General features: G+C 45.3%; 1 protein-coding gene across 1 annotated transcript in view; it reads left to right on the forward strand.

The window, feature by feature from the left end:
- Positions 1-314: 314 nt before the first annotated feature.
- WNT11 (Wnt family member 11) overlaps positions 315-20,024 on the forward strand; it is a 55,714-nt gene continuing 36,004 nt past the window's right edge. Inside the window, exons 1-2 of the mRNA XM_012545330.3 lie at positions 315-810; positions 6,380-6,562. Of these exons, the coding sequence (XP_012400784.2) occupies positions 6,480-6,562 (83 nt within the window). The 5' untranslated portion in view covers positions 315-810; positions 6,380-6,479. The remainder of the gene's footprint in view (positions 811-6,379; positions 6,563-20,024) is intronic.

Below are 20,024 nucleotides of genomic sequence, written 5' to 3' on the forward strand. Positions count from 1 at the left end.
CCTCGGCATATTGTTGTGGGGGAAACTTTCTGGGTGATCTTGGATAAGTCACTTTCTTTCCCTTGCCCTTCTACCCCCTTTCTCACCCTGCGGGATTTGGGCTGTGTGGTCTAAATGGTCCCTTCCAGCTTTAAAAGTTTCTGATTCCATGAAAATTCAAAGCGACCTCTGAATATTATTGAGATTCTGATCATTATTGCCGCTCCTCTCCCCACTACACACACTCCTCCTTTTCTCCCCCTTCCTCTCCCTGCACACACACACACACACACACACACACACACACACACACACACACACTCACCTATCTCCCCTGAGACTTCCCCTAGGGATGAAACAGGCTGGAGTCCTGTCCCGGCCGGGAAGCCCGGGGCCCGCTTTGTTATGCTAATGCACTCTGACATCACCCGGCCGATCAAAGCTGCCAGGACTTCTTATAAGCAGGTTCCTGGCCGCTGTTAGGAGCCAGAGGCTGCAGGAGCAGGGCCAGGACGAGTGGGCGCGCAGTTCGGGGAGAGCGGCGAGGAGCTCAGGCTGGGAGGAGGCGCAGCTGTGGTGACCCGCACCCCCACTCCCACCCCTCTCCTCCTCCGGCTAGGACAGAGCGGTAATTCCCGCTACCTGAACCAAAGCTTCCTACTGCCCTCTCCCTCCCGCGCCCTGGGAGATGTCTACGCCCTAGGCTGGGAGGCTCGGGCAGCGGTAGAGACTTTTTGCCTCTGCCCTTGGAGGGGCGCTGCGGCAGAGGCGGGGGACAGCAGCCTCACTGTCGCGGGGCAGCGGAGCCGCCGGCTACCCCTGCGGAGAAAGGTAAGCAGGAATACCGAACTGGGGCACTTGGGGGGCTTTGGAGGTTGCGTGAGCTCCGGAGTCTGGGAGCTGCTCCTGAAGTCGGTCTGGCCGGCATTTGAAAGTGCTTCTGTCCTTCACAGTCCTCCTTCACCAACTGTGTCTCTGCAGCCCCTTCTCCCAGCCGCCGGAACAGTAACGGCGCCTCCGGGTCACCTAAAAGGGGGAGACCCGGGCTGTGAAGGGGGCGACTACAGGGAGGAGAACCAGGCGACTGCAACCCACCATACTGCGACTCTGCCCCCTCCCCCCGAGCTCCTCGCAGCCTCCTCGGTCTCCGGATCCGAGGGATGAGCTCACGCCAGAGCGATCCCGGGGGTGGGGGTGCGGTACTAGCCCGAAAAGTGCCAGCGCGCACGGAGAAGTGGGCAGAGCCCTGTCCTGGCATCTCCAAAAAATCTCTTCCTTCTCCCATCCCCTCTGAAAAGCCCCCCCAACGCGAGCTAAGGGGAAAGGGAAGGAGCCCCGTGGGGATGGTACCAATCCTTTGCTAAGACTCTTCATAATACGGGTCTGGAAGAAATATAGCGGGAAGCTAACGGAGGAGAAGGAGTTCGGGGAGCGTTTGTTTACAGACCTCATCTCTTAGCCTGGGGAAAGAACTAGCAGCCCGAAAACGAAAGGAGATCCAGTGAGGTCATAGAATTAGAGAAGTGGAAGCTCTTAGACCATAGATCAGACAGGGAACGAAAGATTCCTTACAATGAAAGCGAGAGCTAGAAGGACCCTTAGAATGTCGAACGTCAAGATCTGGAAAGGACTGAAGAACGCCGAAAGTCAGAGCTGTCAGAGACCTAGAACCAGATATATCAGTCACGTCAGCGCTCTCCGCCAAGGGCCTTAGGACAGAATATTAGAGCTGCTTGGGATTTTAGCTCATAGGATTTAAGGACGCTAGGGCATTTAAGTTCCTCAAATGTCAGTTTGGAGGGGCCTTAGGACTGAGAAAGAATTGGAACGAACCTTAAAATACCGAATGTTAGAGTAGAAAGGAATTGTAGAGATAGATCATCTAGTCCCTCTCGGAGTGATGATGTAGAATTCGGCTCTAGGGTCCCAGAAGCCAGCTTCCAATCCTGACTCTGCTGCTAGCTCTGTGACTTTGGACACGTAACTTTACCTTCCTAAGCCTCAGGTTCCTCATCCTAAAGGGAAGGAGGTTGGACTGGCTGCTCTCGAAGGGCCTTCTAAGCTTAGTCCAAGTCTTTATGTTCCTGATTTTACAAATGAGAAAGCAGATACCTAGAAAGGGAAAGTGAACTGTGCAAGATCGCACGCAGCAAGATCGTTGCCAAACGCGGACTCCAACTTGGGCTCCCTGTAGCCAGGCGCGGGAGGCTTTCAGTCTGTCCTCACGCACTGTCTCCCTCAGGTCTCCCCGTGGGAGGTGGCGCTATATGGGCTGTGTGCACTGGGAGCCACCGAAGGGCGTCGCTGACTTAGTCCTAGCCAGGCTGCGACGCTGGGTCCCTCCTCCCCGAAAGTGTCCCGAAGGAGCGGGTCCGGGAGAGGAGCTGCCCAGGGACCTCCCCTTGCTCCCCACGAGGAACCAGGTCTCTCTTCAGAGTACCGAGATCCTCCTGCCTTTTAATCCTTGGCCCGGAACGATGCTTAATTAAAAAGAGGTGGAAAACTAGAAACTCCAAATCTCGCAGAGGCTTTTCCAGGCGGGCAACAGTTTCGGAGCCGCTGTAGGCGAGGGCAAAAGTTTCCCAAGTTTGCACAGGGTGCCTGGATGTGAGTGAAGGCCGGTCTTTGGCGAGGCTGCTCCCTTGGGAGCCGGACTGTGCGCAAAGCGCCCTGGTGGAAGGTTGGGATAATTAGCGCAAGAGTCTCGAGCCGCCACTGTATGTTGAGGGCAGCGTCGTCTCCAGATTGCTTTAGGAGGGAATAGGGGAAAGGGATCCCAGGTGCTCCAGTCTTCCTGCTTGTTCCTTCTTTGGCCCCGTCTCCCCTTCCCTGTTTTCAAACTGCACCTCTCTCTCGAATCTCCTCCAGTTTCCCCCTTTTCTGCCAAAAACTCAGACACAGAGACCCTCGGAGCGGGGAGGGCCTTTAGAAATATCTCGTTAAAGTCTAGCCTCTTACAGAAGAGGAAATTCAGACGGTATTCGCCCAAGGTCACTCGGCTAGTCAGTGGCAGGTCTGCTAACAGACCTGGGGTCCACGGTCCCGGGGAGTTTCCAGAAAGCCCTGTTGCCTCCCACTACATTACCAGAGTTCACCTATGGCTTGCTCTTTCCTAGTAGCAAAGGCTGGATCTTCTCACCGTGGGAGACGGGGGACAAGATACTGGCAGGCGCCTGGGAGAGAGGGGCGAGAGTGGGCTGCGGAGGAGGAGGGAGGAATGGTGGGATAGGCAAGAGAGTCGGCGCTTTCCTTCTCTCCGGCGCAGAGGCACGGGGTTAAAAGTTGGCAGTTCCCTCCCTCCCATCGAAATCCCAGCAGGGCGAAAGTAAGTGACGGAGTTGGTTGTATGTGTAAAGAGAAAGGCTAATTCGTGGGGAGAAGGCAGATAAGAGAAGCTCGGAAATAGCTTTGCCAGTCCCCCCCCCCCTCCATCTCCCCCGCAGGCAAAAGCCAAACCTTTCAAGTGCAGAGCTAGCTGAAGGGTCTTGGCTGCTGATAAAAGGGACAGAAATAACCAGAGGCCTGGGGGCACAGTCAGAGAGGGCGAGATCCCAGGGAACACCTCCTTCACACTGGGGAGAAAGGGAACTTGCCTGGTCTCTACAAGAACACTGGACATATCCATGAGCTTTGATTCGAATCCTCTAACTGCTAATTATTATCAGTGACCGCAGCGAAACTCCTTCCTTGCCCTCTCTGAGTCAAAATTTCTTTCTTTCTAAAATAAGGGGAATAATCCCTGCCCCGCAGAACAGGGTCTTTGTAAGATCCAGGGAGTCGGAGTGTGTAAAGTGGTTCCAAAAAAAAAAAAAAGAGAGAGAGAGAGAGAGAGAGCGAGCCCTATTTATAAAGGATGCTATTGTGCTGTAATAGGAACCCCTCCCCCTTCCCTAACTTGGACACGGAGGTGAAAGAGGGCACGAGTTAGTCCTACGTCTTGGAAAGAGCGTTGAATTTGGAGTCAGAAACCCTGAGTTCCAATCCTAGCTCGTTCACTGATTTAATGGTGTATCTTGGACACGTTATTTTTCTTCTCTAAACTTCAGTATCCTCAGTTTGTAAAAATAAGGGCTTTTGACCGATTCCTCCAACTCTAAAATTCTGTGGTCTGGATGAAACTAGAATAGAGAGAATTCTAGTGTACACCTCCCAGATAAGACTTGGCTCCTGTGGGTGGATGCTATTTAGTTAGGGGCAGAAATGGGCTCCGAAGTCGGGAGACCTTCATTCTAGGAGTCTACTGTGCCCCTGCCATGCTGGATATCCTAGAGCTGAGACGCTGTTCTTCGTTTTCCTTCTCTTTATAAACAAACAAAACAGAAAACCAAGAAGGCTGGACTAGATTTTGTTTCTGATACTTCTTCCAGATCCAGCATTCTTTGTAGATCCCAGAAATTGGATTTGTCGTCCCTTCCCCAGAATCAAGCCCACCCTGTGTGATATCGTTTTCGATCAAGGACTGAAAGACAGAGAACATCCTTACTAATTCCACTTGGACTGCAGGATTGAGTGTGGAGCGGCGGAGATAACATAAATCTCTAGTCAGAACAGTCAGAACTCCTGTGCTCACATCTTAGCTCTGCTCCATAATTAGCTCTCTGACCTTGGTCACTTCTGGACCTTAGTTTCCAACCCGGTGCAATCAAGGGATTGAGTTATATGTTCTCTAAGCTCCTTTCCAATTCTGATTGTCCATGCTTGATCTCTCATTCTTATAATTTACTATGGAGGAGGTTCAGATGGGGGGGTAGAAGAAATTCGTATTTATGAAGTGTCTGCTGTGGAACAGGCACTGTCCTGGGCGTGGGGGACCAGGAGACACAAACAAAACAGTCCCTGCGCAGATTCTTCCAAACAAAACCCGTAAATGCCCACCCCACCTCGCACTCCCCTCCACACCAGGACACACAAACGCCTTCAAAATCTACGTCCTCCAGATCTGCCACACCCTGACCCCCGGGACAAAAGACTCCTGGGTCTGGATCGACCTCGCGTTGCAGTTTCAGCCCAGGTGTGGGTAAATTTGGAAGAGGCTGCCAGGCAGAGTTAATGAGGTGTGAAGGAAAGCATAGAGGGAGCCTGTATCAGCGGAGCAAGGGCACCGCCATTAGTCCACAGATGGATGCGCGTTTCATTTCTCCTTGAAAATTGGCACGGGGGGAGGAAGAGAAAAGAGGGATTAGCCGAAGATTTAGCTTGAGCTGAGTGAATTCGAGATTTGTTTCTTTGCTCTTTTGTCTAGTTCCCCCTGCAGAGGAGGACATGTGTGAATGTCGGTATACACAGCTTGATCCCTTTCTCCCCCTGACACGTGGACAAATGCCCCTTTAAAGCATCTTCCTCTTCCTTTATCCAGTGGTTCGTAGCAGCAGCCCAGTGGGGATAGGTAGGACTTGGGGGCATCATCTCCATCAGATATTTAGGGAGCCGAGACTCAGAACTAAGTTGTGTGACCTTGAAAAAGTACCTTCCGCTTCCTTAGTCTCACTTTTCTCATTGATACACTGCGAGGATTGGGCTAACTCATCTCTCGGATCCTTTTTAGCTCTAATATCCCATGTTCTATGGTTCCTTTGATTTCTAACATACTGTTCTAAGATCCTTTCCAGCTCCAAATCCTATGATCTCATGTTCATGTCATCGTGTGCATAATAAGCGATGGAATGGAGGTTAGAGTGAGTCAGTAGTCTCCCTCCCTCTCAGTCTTCCATAGGTTCAATCATAGAATTTCAGCATTAAACGGGACTTGAGAGATCAGGTCTAGTCTTCTCATTTTATGGGAGAGAAAACAGAACCCGAAGACAATGTCTTCCTCAAGAACACAGAGCGAGGGCATATTAGAATTAGAATTCGAACCCAGGTCTCTGGATTTCTAAAGCAGTAGTTTTCGCACTATAGCACAGCTTCTCTTACGTTTTATGTCTCTCACCCTTCCCTTCCTTTTCCCCTTTTTCTTCTCCTTTCACTGTTCTTTTCTCTTCTTTCTCCTGTCCCTCTATTTTATTCTCCCCTCTCCCCCTTTCTCTCTCCCTTTCCCCTGCCTCCCTCCCACATCTACACATTTACACACACACACACACACACACACACACACACACACACACTCGTACACATAACGTTGTAAAAAAGTGGATCGGTGAGGAAGGTTCACCATATGGAGAGTTAAATAGAAACACGCAATCAGTCGTATAATGCAAGACATAATTCAACCCATACGTGCACTGTCTTTGTTGGCTATAAAGGTTCTATCAGAAGCGGGGGGCTGCAGGGGGGAGAAGACACACACCCCGCCGAGCCCTCCCCGTTCCCAATTCGCAGGCCCCTCCTTTGCGATTTGAATAACACACCCCCCTAGCCCCAAGCCCCGTTTTTAACCACGGCTCTGATCTCTGCCTGCTAGGTTTCCTCGCGGACCAAAAAAGAGCTGCTTCAGAGCGGAGTATCCGAGCCCGAGGAAGGACCTCTGGGGAAAGCCTCCCTCTCTCCCTCCGGGGAGGAAAATGAAGGCGAAGGTGCAGTTTCTTTGGACCGTTTTCCTGTCTCTGGTTTTGCAGACCGGGCTTGGCTACGCGATTAAATGGCTGTGAGTATTCTTCAGCTTCCAATGGCCTGCCGGGCTTGGACAAACAGCGGTGCTTGGGGGTCGGCTAGGGAGGAAACATCTAATCCGGAGCTAAGGAGGACGTGGTTAACTTAGAGCTGTGACTGGGCGATCTCCATCACGCTTCATTTCGCCCTGCCACAAACTTCAGGCTTTTATTTATCTATTTGATTTTTTAAAACTTGATTAGAAATAAATTTTAAGGAAATAGATATCTATGTGTAGTGGATTGAGAAAGAAGGCAGAATCAGCAAACAGGTCCTAGCTTTTCTGCTAACTTGATGGCGTGATCTTGGACAAATCCTGTCCCATGGGCCTTAGTTTTCTATATCTGTAAAAGGGGGCTAGACTATGTGACGTCTAAAGTCCCTCTGTCTGTGACATTCCGTACTCTATATTCTAAAAGTTTTTCCAGTTCTGACATTCAATTATGCTGTGATTCTGTCATTTGAGTTTGGATCCTGGATCTGCCCCTGACTGGAAAATGTCTTCCCTGCACCGAGCCTTAGTCTTTCCCTGTCTCCCTCTTAAATTTCTTTCTAGGATGAAATGAAATAATAGCCGGTTGAGTGTAAAGCCCAAAATGCTATAAAAATTTAAGTTCTGGTTAACTTTTTGGGGGTCATCTCATCTTGGTTCTTCAGCGGTGAAGGAGATCAGGATTCCAGTCCCAGGTCCACCCGGTGACCTTGGACAGAGGCAGTCATTTGATTGAGTTCATTGGAAATTTCCCAGGATTGCAAATCACAGACCAGATTTGAGTCCAGCCACAGACTGATTTTAGTGACTTCTAGGAAGCCGCTTCACTTCTGAGCCTCAGTTTCCTTCTTTGTGAATTGAAGTTAATAACTTTTTCCTGTCTCTCTCAAGGGAGTATTATGAGAAGGCACTGAATTAGTAGATAGGGAAGTGCTCTGTAATCTGTAAAGCACCTCAGCCCTATGGAGGATTAATATTGTTATTGTCTCAAGTTGGAGCCACTGATCTCTCTTGAAACCCCTGCTGCTTTGGATGCTTCCAAGAATTAAGGAGGTTGGAAGAAAGAGACACTCTCTGGGAGTACTTATAGGTAAACCACTACCTTTGGAGAGGGAAAGGAATGAGCCACAGGTCAGAGATTAAAATCATAAAATGTCAGAACTGGAGGAGCTTCAAGGGACCTTACTTAGAACATAGAGTGTCAGAGCTTCCAGGGGAATTAGGACTTAGAATGTCAGAACTAGAAACAGAGAATGTTAGAAAATGCAGCTTAGAACGTCAGGACTCTCTGGGAGAAACCTTAGAAACTGAGTGCACCCCGCTCATTGTAGAGATAAGGAAACGTGGATTAGTCCCCAGACAGTTGTAATGAGGGCATGCATCTTACTGATTGCATTTTTGGCAAACAAAATGGCAAGTTCATGATCTCCTCCTAACTGGAAGTGAGTTATTGGTTAATTGATGCTTTATTAAAAACCATCCACAACACTATCAGGCTTTTTGTTGCAAAGTGGAAAAATGGTCTTTGTGTTCTGTCTGCCTTGCACGCAGAGGATAATTCTCTTTATCATCTCTTTGTGACTCTAATGCATTCTGGGGGGAAAAAAGTTAAATTATTATAGTTGGCTAAGGGTGTGGCACTTATCTATTGCTGGGATCTAAATCAGAGGATGCTGGCCAGGAAAGGGGCCTTCAGATCATCTTGTCAAGCTTCTTCTCTTTACAGGAGGCTCTGTAAATTGAGGCCCAGAGAGGGAAAGGGGTTTCTGGAAGGTTGCACACACAGAGCCCCTAGCAGAGCTTGGACTAGGGGGATCCTGAGGAATTACTCACTCCTGGAGGATCATGGAGAGAAGGGAGAAAAAGGGGAGGAGAAGAATCTGCTAATGTGGCAAATAACTAGATATGCCTTTTGGAATAGCTACAAAAGCACAATAATAGCACCCCTCACCCATGTCTTGCACCCTCACCCCTTTTCTTCTCTGACAGTCCCCTGTTGATTCAAATGTTGCTATTCAAAAGTTCAAAGCTGGTGTTTTTTTGATGGCTCTGTGATCTCATCCATGTGGGCACTCCCCAACTGGTGAGATTTTCAGCTCTTTCACATCTTAGCTTGTGGAATTCTTCTCCATGTCTTTCCATAAATCCTCCATAGAAAATCATAGAATGCACTGGAGTGCCCCATATGATCACAGGATTTAGAACTGAAAGGGATTTTAGCTATCATATAGATCAAAGTTGCTTTATCAAGGATCCACACACTTTAAAAACAATTTTAAATGTATAAAATACATAAAACACAAAGGAAATATATTGAGATTGGTTATTAAATATACATATATACATTTGAAATCTCAATATAGTTTGTGTTCTATGTATTTTATACATTTAAAATTGTTTTAAAGAAAAATATTCACAAAGGAAATATATGGAGATTGGGTTATTATATATATGTATATATTTTGAAATCTCCAGATAGTTTGTGTTCTATGTATTTTATAAATTTAAAAATTGTTTTTAAATATTTCAAATGATCAAATTATAAAGAAACCTAAATAGAAAATGATTAACATTTACTAAATGAAATTTAAGATGGCTAAATTGAAGTTTAAAATGATTTAAAAATTATTATGAGGATTTATAGTTCACCACACTGCCAAGGTGGTTCATGGCCAACAAAGAGTTAAGAACCTCTACTTTAGCTGAATACCCTCATTTGGTTAAGTAAGAATCTGTGCCCAGAGAGGGATAGTGCCTTGTCTGAGATCACTTGCATACCAAATCTAGTGCCTTCCCCACTGTGCCAGCTTTTTTTCTTCCAAGTTTCTATGGGAGTGCCTGTGAGCTCACGTTCCATGGGTTCCTCTTAGTTTTGTTGGTAAGTTCCTCTTGTTGGACATCATCCTGCCCCATTGTGGGGGTCTTTGTAACCTTTGTCCCCTTCTCTGATGTTCAGACTCCACATGGCAAGTTCCCCACAGAAGTAGTACATGGCTCCACTGAGAAGACATTTTTAATTTTTCTGGCTTATGACCAAAAACCAATTGTTATTGGCCAACCCTCAACAGTCCCCCTTGCCCCTTAGCTTGACTGGTTCTTTGACCAGAAGCACAAAGTCCATCTCCATCCCACTCTGGAAGGCCAGCATGGTGACTGACTTGGCAGGGCTTGTGTTCCCTTGGCAAAGCCCAGCTCACTTTTATGCTGGAGAGGGATAGAGGAAGGAGGACTTCAATGATGGAGTTATTGCTATTATAATTATCTTTATTGAAAGGATTCTAGCATTGTGGTGGTACAATCAGTATTTTCAAGCATCTGGACCCTCCAGGGGTCCATCACATGGAAGAGTGATTAGATTTATTCTACTTGGGCCCATAATGAAGGGAAATGAGAGTGACAAAGTAGAAATAAGGATTAAACTGTGATTTGACTGATATAGGGAAGTCCTTCTGCCAATGAAGGCCAGTGCATTCTCCATACTTTATAGAAAATTGTCAAGTGGACGCCCAGGGTCACACATACACAGTATATGACAAAGGTAGGCCCAGAACCAAGTCTTCCTGATGTCCAATTCTCTGTTAGCTGCAACTTTTTTTTTTAATTCTATTAAGGAAAAATTTCTACCTGGACAGCAGTGAGCTAGACATCACTCAGGGTATGCATCCAGAGGCTCTGTGACCATTTAATGGAGACATTGTAGAGAAGATTCCTCAATAAGCACTGGGGAAAAGCTGCTGTCCAGGTCAGACCATTCCGCTTGGGATTCGATCTCATTGGTAGGAATTTTTTCCCCAGCGCTTTGGGGTTTGCAAAGAACTTCCCCCACAACCACCTTGTTAGCTTCAGGCACTGTATTATTATTATTGCTCATTTGACAGATCAGGAAGACTAAATTATTGTACAACCTGGAAGTGGTAGAGTCAGAAGAGACAAAAATTAAGTTATTATTGAATTCAGATAAATTGTGCTCCGAGGTTCTTTCCTCCTCTGGGATCCTGGGGTTCTCTGGACAATTCTGAAAGGTAGTTAGGCTGTGTCCTTATCTCCGTGTCACGTAAAATTATCCAAGCACAAACACCCTATAAACACCAGAGCTAATGGTGGACTCCTGACTCCAAATCCAGGACACATTCTACTGCACCAGCTGTTCTCAAAGTGAGCTGTGGGCCCCTAGGGATCCCCAGGACTCTTTCAGGGTGGCCCGGAGGCCAAAGTGAACGTTTATTCTAATGTGGTGACTATTTGTACATAACTCATCTAAACAAAAGCTCTTTGGGAGGAGGTCCCTTAATAATTTTTCAAGATTATACAGGGGTCTTGACACCTATGATTCAGAGAACTGCTGAACTTCAGCTGACTGACTCCTGCCTCACTGAGGAGCCTAAGGCTTTGTGTCCTAGAAAGAGAGTTCTTGGTATTAGCCACGGGGGAAAGGGGTTTATTTTGGCTTTTGTTTGTAATTTAGGGCACTGGATGATCTCTTCCTGAAGGAAATTACTGACTCCAGCTGTGATAACCTTGAAGTTAGAAAACATAGATTCAGATCTCATAACCCTGCTACTCGGGCTCTGTTTGAACTAGAATCATTTCACCCACCCACCCCCTCTGTCTGTTTGTCTGTCTCTGTCTGTCCCCATTCCCTCCTCTCTTTATCATCAACTCTCTTTTCCTTTCTTCTCTTTTCTTCCTTCCTTCTCCCTCCCTTTCTCCTTTCATTTCTTTCTTAAGTAAACTTTATTTTTAACATTCATTTTAAAGAAATTTAAGTTATAAATTCTCTCCTTCCTTTTAGCCCTTCCCCCATCCATTGAGAAGTCAAGCAATATGATCATTTCACTTAATCCTCAGTTTCCTTCTCTGAAGAATGAGGAGGTTACACCAAATTGAGAATTCTTAACCCAGGTTCCATGCACCCCCCAGGGGTCCATGAATATATTACAGGTAGAATGTGAATTTGCTGCAGAAGGAAAAAAAATACCTTTATTTTCACTAACCTCTAACTGAAATTTAGCATTTTTTTTAAATTACGAATTTTTAAAATTATAGTATTCCAAAAAAGGAAATCACCAGATGACCAAAGGGGTCCTTGGTCCCAAAAAGGTTAAGAGTTCCTACTCTGAACTATTTATAATGCCTCTGATAGTTCTGGCATTCTATTTTCTAAGGTCCTTTTTAGCTCTGACATTCCATGTTCTAAGTCACTCTCCCCCAGCTCTGATATTCTGTGTTCTTAGGCCTTTCTAGGTCTGATATTCTCCGTTCTAAGGACCCTTCCAGCTCTGATATTGTGTTACAAGCTCCTTCCCAGTTCTGACATTTTAGGGTAAATGATTTAACCATAGTTCACATCTATCTTTCCATGCAAAGTTCTTTCCCAGACATCATTTCAGTTGATTCCACAGCATCTTCTGTGAGGAAGAAGTCAGGAGACTCTCCATCTTATAGATGAGGGGAAGTGATTTATTTAAGATCGCCCACATCTTAGATATCAGAGTAACTGGACTTAGAATGAGCCAAATCAATGCTACTAGCCTTTTCCTGTGCCTGGGGCTAGAGATAAGGCAGTGTGCATAGCCAGTATATAAAAAGCTTTGGACTTGGAATCGGAAGGTCCTGATACTTGCTATAAATTGATGTGCTTTTGGGTGAGTCAAACTCTCAACGGTAAAATTGGGCCAATAATACTTGTTCTATGTCTGGGAAGGGAGCACTAGCAACTCTGGTGAGAGGGCTTGCTGAGAGGGCTGCCCATCTACCTTTGTGTCCACCTGCCGCCCAATACTCACCCGTGGCTCCAAAAAGCTGTAGGCTGGGCAGCAGTTGCCCTGGGGTAACATCATCTCAGTAGATGGGTTAAACCAGGGTGACCAACAGGTCTCAAAACAGATTGGTGAGTTAGGAGTAAGCTCACCCAAGCACAGAAGACTTCCTCCGGTGGAATGGGGAGAGGAGAAGAGTTTGTTCCAACTCTAATGAAGGCAGCTGAAGGAGGAAGGCCCAGGATCATCCGCTGCATCCTAGGCCATCACCTATCACCCTGACTTTTGTCCTTGACTTCTGTGACTCTGGAAGAGAGAGTGAGGCTGATGACTTTGGGCAACTCTATCTCACCTAAATCCAATTCACACACAAATCAAGATGTCATTTATGATGCCTTTTCAAAAAGCAAGGGTGGACATCACAAGGAAAGCATCGAGTCAGAAGTGGCACGAAGGATAGAACATCAGGCCTGCAGTAAGGAAAACTCTGGAGTTCAAATCCAGCTTCAATTAATTACTAGCTGAGGTATGAACCTCACTATATCACTAAACCCTGTTTACCTCAGAAGCAGTTAGCTTCAGGCACTGTATTATTATTATTGCCCATCTGACAGAGCAGGAAGACTGAAGCATTGTACAGCCTGGAAGTGGTAGAGTCAGAAGTGATAAAAATCACGTTATTATTGAATTCTGGATAAATTAATAGAGAAGCTACCAAAGGAACTATGATGCTTGCTTGGGATTTTCCCTTAAGCCACTAGTTTTTGAGGGCAACTGGGTCATTCTGGATATGCTTCCGTTGTCACTGAATTCTGGCTTGGAAGGGGTTTGGGAGCTAACCTGGTTAAGGGGGCAGGACTCCTTTGGGTTTCAGGTGAATGTAAGGAAAACCAGCAGTGTGTACCAGAACAAATCCAGCCCCAATTTTGGCACTGGAAGAATTGGTTTTAAATTCCAGTTTCCTCTTTAATATCTTTGTGACCTTCTTTAGGCTTCAACTTCCCCATCTGTGAAATAGAGTTGTTTGTTACCTAAATAAAGACACCCAAGGAATGAGGGCCGCTCTCCTTCTCTATCCCAACCCTTACTGTACCACAAAGCATCAGTTTTAGGCGATGGCAATGGAAGCATCTCCTTCAATTAGTTCTCCAAGAAACGAGGTGGACTTGGATGTAAGGAAACAGCCTGGCAGGTAAACAAGGTGGCCAAAGGAATGAGGAGGAAAGGGGCACGTGCTGGGCGAACCACAACCAGATGTGGCCATTCACCCTGAGCGCACACCTGCTGGAAACCTGGGAGCAGAGCCCGCGCTTCCTGGCGCTTCCTCCCTCCTGGCTCGTCCTCCTGGGCCTGCTGCCCAACTCGGATCCATCCATCTAACCGAGCCTCCCTGCAGCTTGTGGGGCCGTGGCTCAGACAAAGAGCCAGCGGCAGGCTGGGCTGGGAGGGAGAGGAGCGACCTGGGACAGCAGGAACAGCTGGCATTTAGAGAGACTTCACAGAGGTGGCCAAGGACATGGTCTGTGTTTGCGCCTGTTGTGTCACTGGGTGCGTGCGATCCTGGGGCAGAGATCGCTTTATCCCTGTTTTGAGGAGGAGGAAATTGAGGCACAGAGAGAGTAAATGATGTGCCCAGGGTGTCTCTGAGGCAGGTTCAGTCTGGCACTATCTGAGCCTCCTTTTCTCACCTTTCACAATAATTGTGTACATTAATACAGCACCTGAAAATTTCACAGTCAGAGTTTGATACCTGGAAAGGACCCCCACTAATGTTTTGCTATATTCGCATCTAAAAGGATTCCCTACTCTAACAACAAATGGGTATTAAAAACACCCAAGGAGTGGGTCTCCCTACTCTCCCAAAGCAGCCCATTCCACTTTTGGACAGAAAAGTCTTCCTGACCTCATTTAAATCTGCCTTTCTGTGACTCCCCCTCACTGTTCCTAGCTGTCTGTCCTTGGGGAGGGGAGCAGCAGACAGAAGAAACCAGGTTCGTTTTCCACATGACAGCCCCTTAAAAACCCACAGAACTCTAGGATGTTCCTCCCTTGAGTCTTCTCTCCCCAAGACCGACTATCCTTAGTTATTCCCCATTGCTCTCCATAAAATAGGGGCTTAGGAGCCTTTGCTGTCCTGCCTTCATATGGGGTATTTTCTAAGCCTCTTTTAAAATAGAGTACCAGAAATGAATGGAAAGCTCCAGATATAACCCATGACAAAGTATAGCAGAATTATTTCTTTCCAAATTCCAGAAGCAGCCTTTCAATTCAGGTTAAAATCGCCCCTTTCCTTTTGACTGCTACATAAAACTGCCTCTACATATCAAGTCTCTAATCCATTAGGAATCTCAAATCTTTTCCAAGATAATTGCTATCTAACCCTACCTCTCTTGTTCTCTATTTATGGAGCTAATTTTTTGTACCCAAGGGCAAGACTTTACATTTATCCCTATTAAATTTCATCTGATTAGATTCATCCTGATAGCCTAACATGTCAAGATCTTTTGGGATCTTTACTCTGTCACCCAGAGTGATAGATGTCCCTCCCAAATTCCTGTTATCTGTAAATTCATTGAGTATGCTTCCTATACTGTAAATCCAGCTCTCCAACTTGAGAGTCTCCAACTCTCCAAGGCACCAATTACAATATTAAACAATTAAAAATTAAGCCCAGACCCCTGAGGTACATCCTTGGAGATTTCCTGCCATGCTGACGTCAGACTATAAGCTCACTGAGAGCAGGGATTGTTTTTTGCCTCCTTTTGTATCCCCATAGCTCAGCGTAAAGCTTGGCCCAGAGCAGGTTTATTATAATTTATTTATTATAAATAACAAATGTTTGTTGATTGATTGACATGAAACTATTTACTCTATGGTTTGGAAATGTAACAAATTCCGAGTCTGTATCTAATCCATAGCTCTCCATCTTTCCTGCCAGAATAGTAAGAGACTTAGACAGGATCTGGAAGACTCCCCTTGAATCAAAAATCATCTGTCTTGGTGGAGTCTGAGCCAAAAATAAACAATTGAAGGAATTTGTCTTTTTTGCATTTCCAGTCATCTGATATCAATCATCAATTTGTGAGTGTGGATAAGCTTAAAATCACTGTTACCTCTCCCAGGGGCACTTGCCAACAATTGGTTAACTAACCATGTGTCAAAACCTCTGGCTCTAGTTCTGGCATTGCCATTCATTTGCCTGTGCTTTTATAGAAGGATGAACTTCAGTTTCCTTCTTTGTCAAATGAGAATTGTACTATTGAACATTAAGCTTCTAAAACTCCAAGTCTTTCAGTTGGAAGGAACCTGAGAATTCATGTCCAGGTTAATGCACACCTGTCCAAGAATCCCTGCTAGAAGTTACCAAAGCAGGCAGTCTTCCAGCTGGTACTTGGCTTCCTTCAGTGGGAGGCAGGGGGAAGACATGGGAATTATTGTTTCCCAAGGCAGCCCCTTCCAATTTGCATACCTCTGATGTAAGGAAGTTTTTCTGGACATTAAGGCCAAATTTGTTCTTTTGGAGATTTCCCTAGCTTTGCTTTCTAAGATCAAGATGAATAATGCTAATTCCTCTTCTATATAACAGCAGATTTCAAATACTGGGAGGTAGCCAATATGTTCCTCCCATAGGCTGTCTACAATCCTTCAAGCCTCGTGTGGGATTAACTGAAGGCTCACCACCATCCTAAGTTCTTTCATTAGAGCAGTTTCCAAATTATTAATATTCTTCCATTGTGGTGCCCAAGAAAGAACAACAATAATATATATGTTGTCTGAGCAAGGCAGAGTACAGCTGGACATCCACTACCTAGTGATGGGCATTATACTTTTTAATGCAGTCCAAGATTACATTAACTTTTTTTAGCTACTAAATCATATTATTGACTTGTGGAGCTTGTGGTCCTTTAAAATCTTCTGATCTTTTTTCATTGTTATCTAGCCTGTGCATCTCCCATAGTCTACTTAGAGCATCTTTTTTTTTTTAACCCAAGTATAAGGCTACATTTATCCTAATTAAGTTTCACATCATTAGATTCAGTCTCGTGTTCCAGCCTGCCAAGATATTTTTTGGATGTTGACCCTGCCATCTGGTATTAGGGATAGTTGTGTTAGCTCTCCCTCCCAAGTTTGTGTTATCTGCCTGTGTGATAAGCACATCATCTATATCTTTATCCAAATCATTGACAAAAATGCTTAATAACACATGGCCAAGTCTACACCCCTGGGGCCCTTTGCTAGAGTCCTCCTAGGTTGACTTTGAATTGTTAATGATTATCAAGAGCATTCATTTCCTTTGAAAATTGGAAAACACTATGAACATGTGAGCAGTTAGTATCATCAAGAAGAATAATAACTCCTAATTATTTACCCTAGGCCATCTGTCGCCCAGTGGTGTAATAGGAAAAAAATTGGATTAGACTTTAGGATTCTCATTTCTGTCAGTAATCCTGTAGAGTGTGAAAACCCTGAATTTTAGAATTAAAAGACCTGAATTCAAATCCCAGCTCAGCTAATGAATTATTTTGTGGTCTTATTCCAGTCAATTCTCTTGTCCAGAACTCCTTTTTAAAATGAAGGGGGGTCAGCAGTGAAGATTCCTGTAGTCCTTCCCAGCTCCTAAAAAAGAAGGAAAAGCTTTGCTCCTGTTAATATTCTGTCACACATCAGGAAACAGAGCCGTGTGTTCCAGAGATCACCCTGGTCCCTCTAAGATTTTCCTCCTTCCCTCAGCTCAGATGATGGGTTAGTAAAACCACCTTTTGCCATCCCCCCTCCTAAACAATCAGGGTAAGATTACAATCTGGTGCCCTGATGAACGTGGGGCAAGAATCTGTTATTATCAGTAGGGAAAACCAGGCAGTGGCAAGTATACTCAGCTTAGAGCTGGGAACTGGGTTGAATCCTGCCTTTAATGAGCTGGGTCAAAACCACTTCCTTTTCTGAACCTCACCTTCTTCCCCTGTAAAATGGGGGCAAGGATCCTCATAGTGGAGAAGCAGAATGTTGGCATATTGGGCAGCAGGTTAACTCTGGAGTCAGGCAAATCTGGTTTTAAGTCCTACCTCCAAGGGATCCTGGCTAAGTGATCCTGATAAAATTACTTAATTTCCCAGGATCCCCAAGCAGTGCTAGACTATAATTACAGACACATTTCTGGTCTGCATCTGGGGAAGGATTTCCCACACCTGCCAGTTTCCTAGATCAGTGAAATCATAGATCTGGCATTATATATATATATATATATATATATATATATATATATACATACACACACACACACACACACACACACACATACACACACACACATACACATGCCAGTTACCACAAGGAAAGAACTTTGTAAATCATAAAATGTCATGGAAAGGAAACATGTTATAATTTTTACTTCACAAATATTTATTAGAAACAGCCCGAGAGTTTGGGCTAACTTTAATAATAATATGAGCTAGCATTTATAAAACATTTTAATATTTGCAAAATGCCTTTCCAAGTATCTCATTTAATTCTCACAATAACCCTGGAAGATGGGTGCTATTATTATATCCATTTTATAGATGAAAAAACTAAGACATCAGTCGGGTCACCCAACTAGTAATAGTCTGAGGCTAGATTTGAACTCAAGGCTTCCTACTCTCTACTACTAACCACCGTACCACCTAGTTGCTTTAGCTTAGATGTACTCAAGAGGCATAATTTGGGGGGAACCTGGGAAGACCTAATAGACAAAAAGTTGATCCCTGATTTAGGAAGTCAGGGTTCAAGTCCTGCCTTGGACCTCTACTGGCCATGTAACCTTGGCAAACTCTTTAATCTGTCTACACTCCAGATAATTCTGTAAGATGCAAAGTGGAGGTGGTGATCTGCATTGGTAGAGAGCTTTCCTCCTTGGGAACTCTCTATTTTGATGAAATCATAGTCCTGGTAAAATAACTATATCTTTTACCTACCTACCTATCTATCTGTCTATCCATCTATCTATTTAATCTACCTAGAGACATATAGGCAAATTGATACTTTAGTATTCTGCACAGGTTCCATGCTAGGGCCACTGTGGGAAACTCATTGATGAAGAAGACTGGGGTCAGGGTCCCTACTTCAACGAAGCTCAACAGTTTAGCCTTTAGAATAATTGTCATTATTAGCAGAGCATGGAAAAGCAGGCCTAGAATGGTAGCTAGCATTTAGCATTTATACAGAATTTTAAGATTTACAAAGAACTCTTTCAAGTATGGGGTGGCCCCGTTAGCCTGGAGTCAGGAAAACCTGAGTTCAAATTTGGCCCCAGATAGTTACTAGTTGTATAACACTGGGAAGTTACTTAATCTCTGTTTACCGTAATCCAATAGAAAAGAAAATGGCAAATCCCTCTAGTGTCTTTGCCAGAAAACCCCCAGGGACAGTATGGTGGCCTAATGAGGTCAGGAAAAGTTGTATACAATTGAAGGACAACTTTCTAAATATCGCTTTTATCATCAAAACAACCCTAGGAGGTAGGGAAAGGAATAAGCATTTATTAAGCACATTATTAAACAGTGTGTCAAGTGCTTTAAAAATATTATTTCATTTCATAACAACCCTCGAAGGGAAGTACAATTATGATTTCTACTTTACATTTGAGGAAACTGAGGCAGAGTTTAAGATAAGATCACATAGCTAATAAATGTCTGAGGTTTAATTTGAACTCATCTTCTTGACCCTAGACCTAGCACTATAGCCATTTCATCACCTAGGGAGAAGCTATTATTATCCCCCTTTTACAGATAAGGGAAGTGAGACTGATGGAGCCTCCTCACTGCCTCAGAAGACTTAGATCCCTTTCCTAGCTCTTCCACAAATACTGACAGGGTAAGAGCTTCTCAAGTCCTTTTCCTTTTCCTGAGCTTGAAATTCCTTCTGTATTAAATGGAGGGCTTGAAGCAGAGGGGCTCAGAAGGCCCATCTTGCAGCCCCTCGTGGCTTGGAAAGGTTTGTCCCTGCCTAGAGACAAGACTCAGTACTGGTCAGGACAGGGGAGCCCCCCTGGGGAGGCTGGGAGACAGGGGCCCTGGGGGTTCCAGGCTTCAGGAGTCGGGGGGTGCTCCCACAGGGTACCCATGTCTCCCAGATATGTGAACGACTGTGCCGGTCTCTGGCTGTACTGCATGTCTCTGTCTCTGCGCGTGTCCCTGATGAGATGCCCCATGTCCCGTGTTTATGATGTGGCAAACGTGGTTGAGAAAATGCCAGATTTCTAAAACTATTTTCAGACCGATTGATAACTTCATGCTTTCCTGCCTCTGTTTCCCTTGTGTCTGTGAGTCTGGAGCTCTTAGGGAAGGAGCAGAGATGGTCTATCCCGACGCCATCTTCTCCCCTTCAAACCTAGTTGGGAGCTTGGGAAAAGGTAGAGTTTTTCATAGAGCATCAAAATCCCAGGACAATGGCTGGACTATCTGAAGTATCCTGGAAATGAGGGACATGGGCCTTCCTAGCATCCTCCTCAGAGTCCAAATCCAGCCTCTCCTTAGGGTTCCAGGAATCTGTCCTTAATTGAGTAGGTAACTGCTCACAAACCGCTTCCCCTTCTTCATTTGTAAGGCGGCCTATGTGGGCTCAAAGGTTCCTGCCTAAGCTGGCTCTGCTGGCCAACTTTCCATGTGATCTTGGGGAAGACATTTCTCCTGCCTGGGCCCTAGCTTCCTCCTCTGCAAAATCACTGAACT

The sequence above is a fragment of the Sarcophilus harrisii genome, chromosome 3 (assembly GCF_902635505.1).
Source record: "Sarcophilus harrisii chromosome 3, mSarHar1.11, whole genome shotgun sequence".
Classification (NCBI taxonomy): domain Eukaryota; kingdom Metazoa; phylum Chordata; class Mammalia; order Dasyuromorphia; family Dasyuridae; genus Sarcophilus; species Sarcophilus harrisii.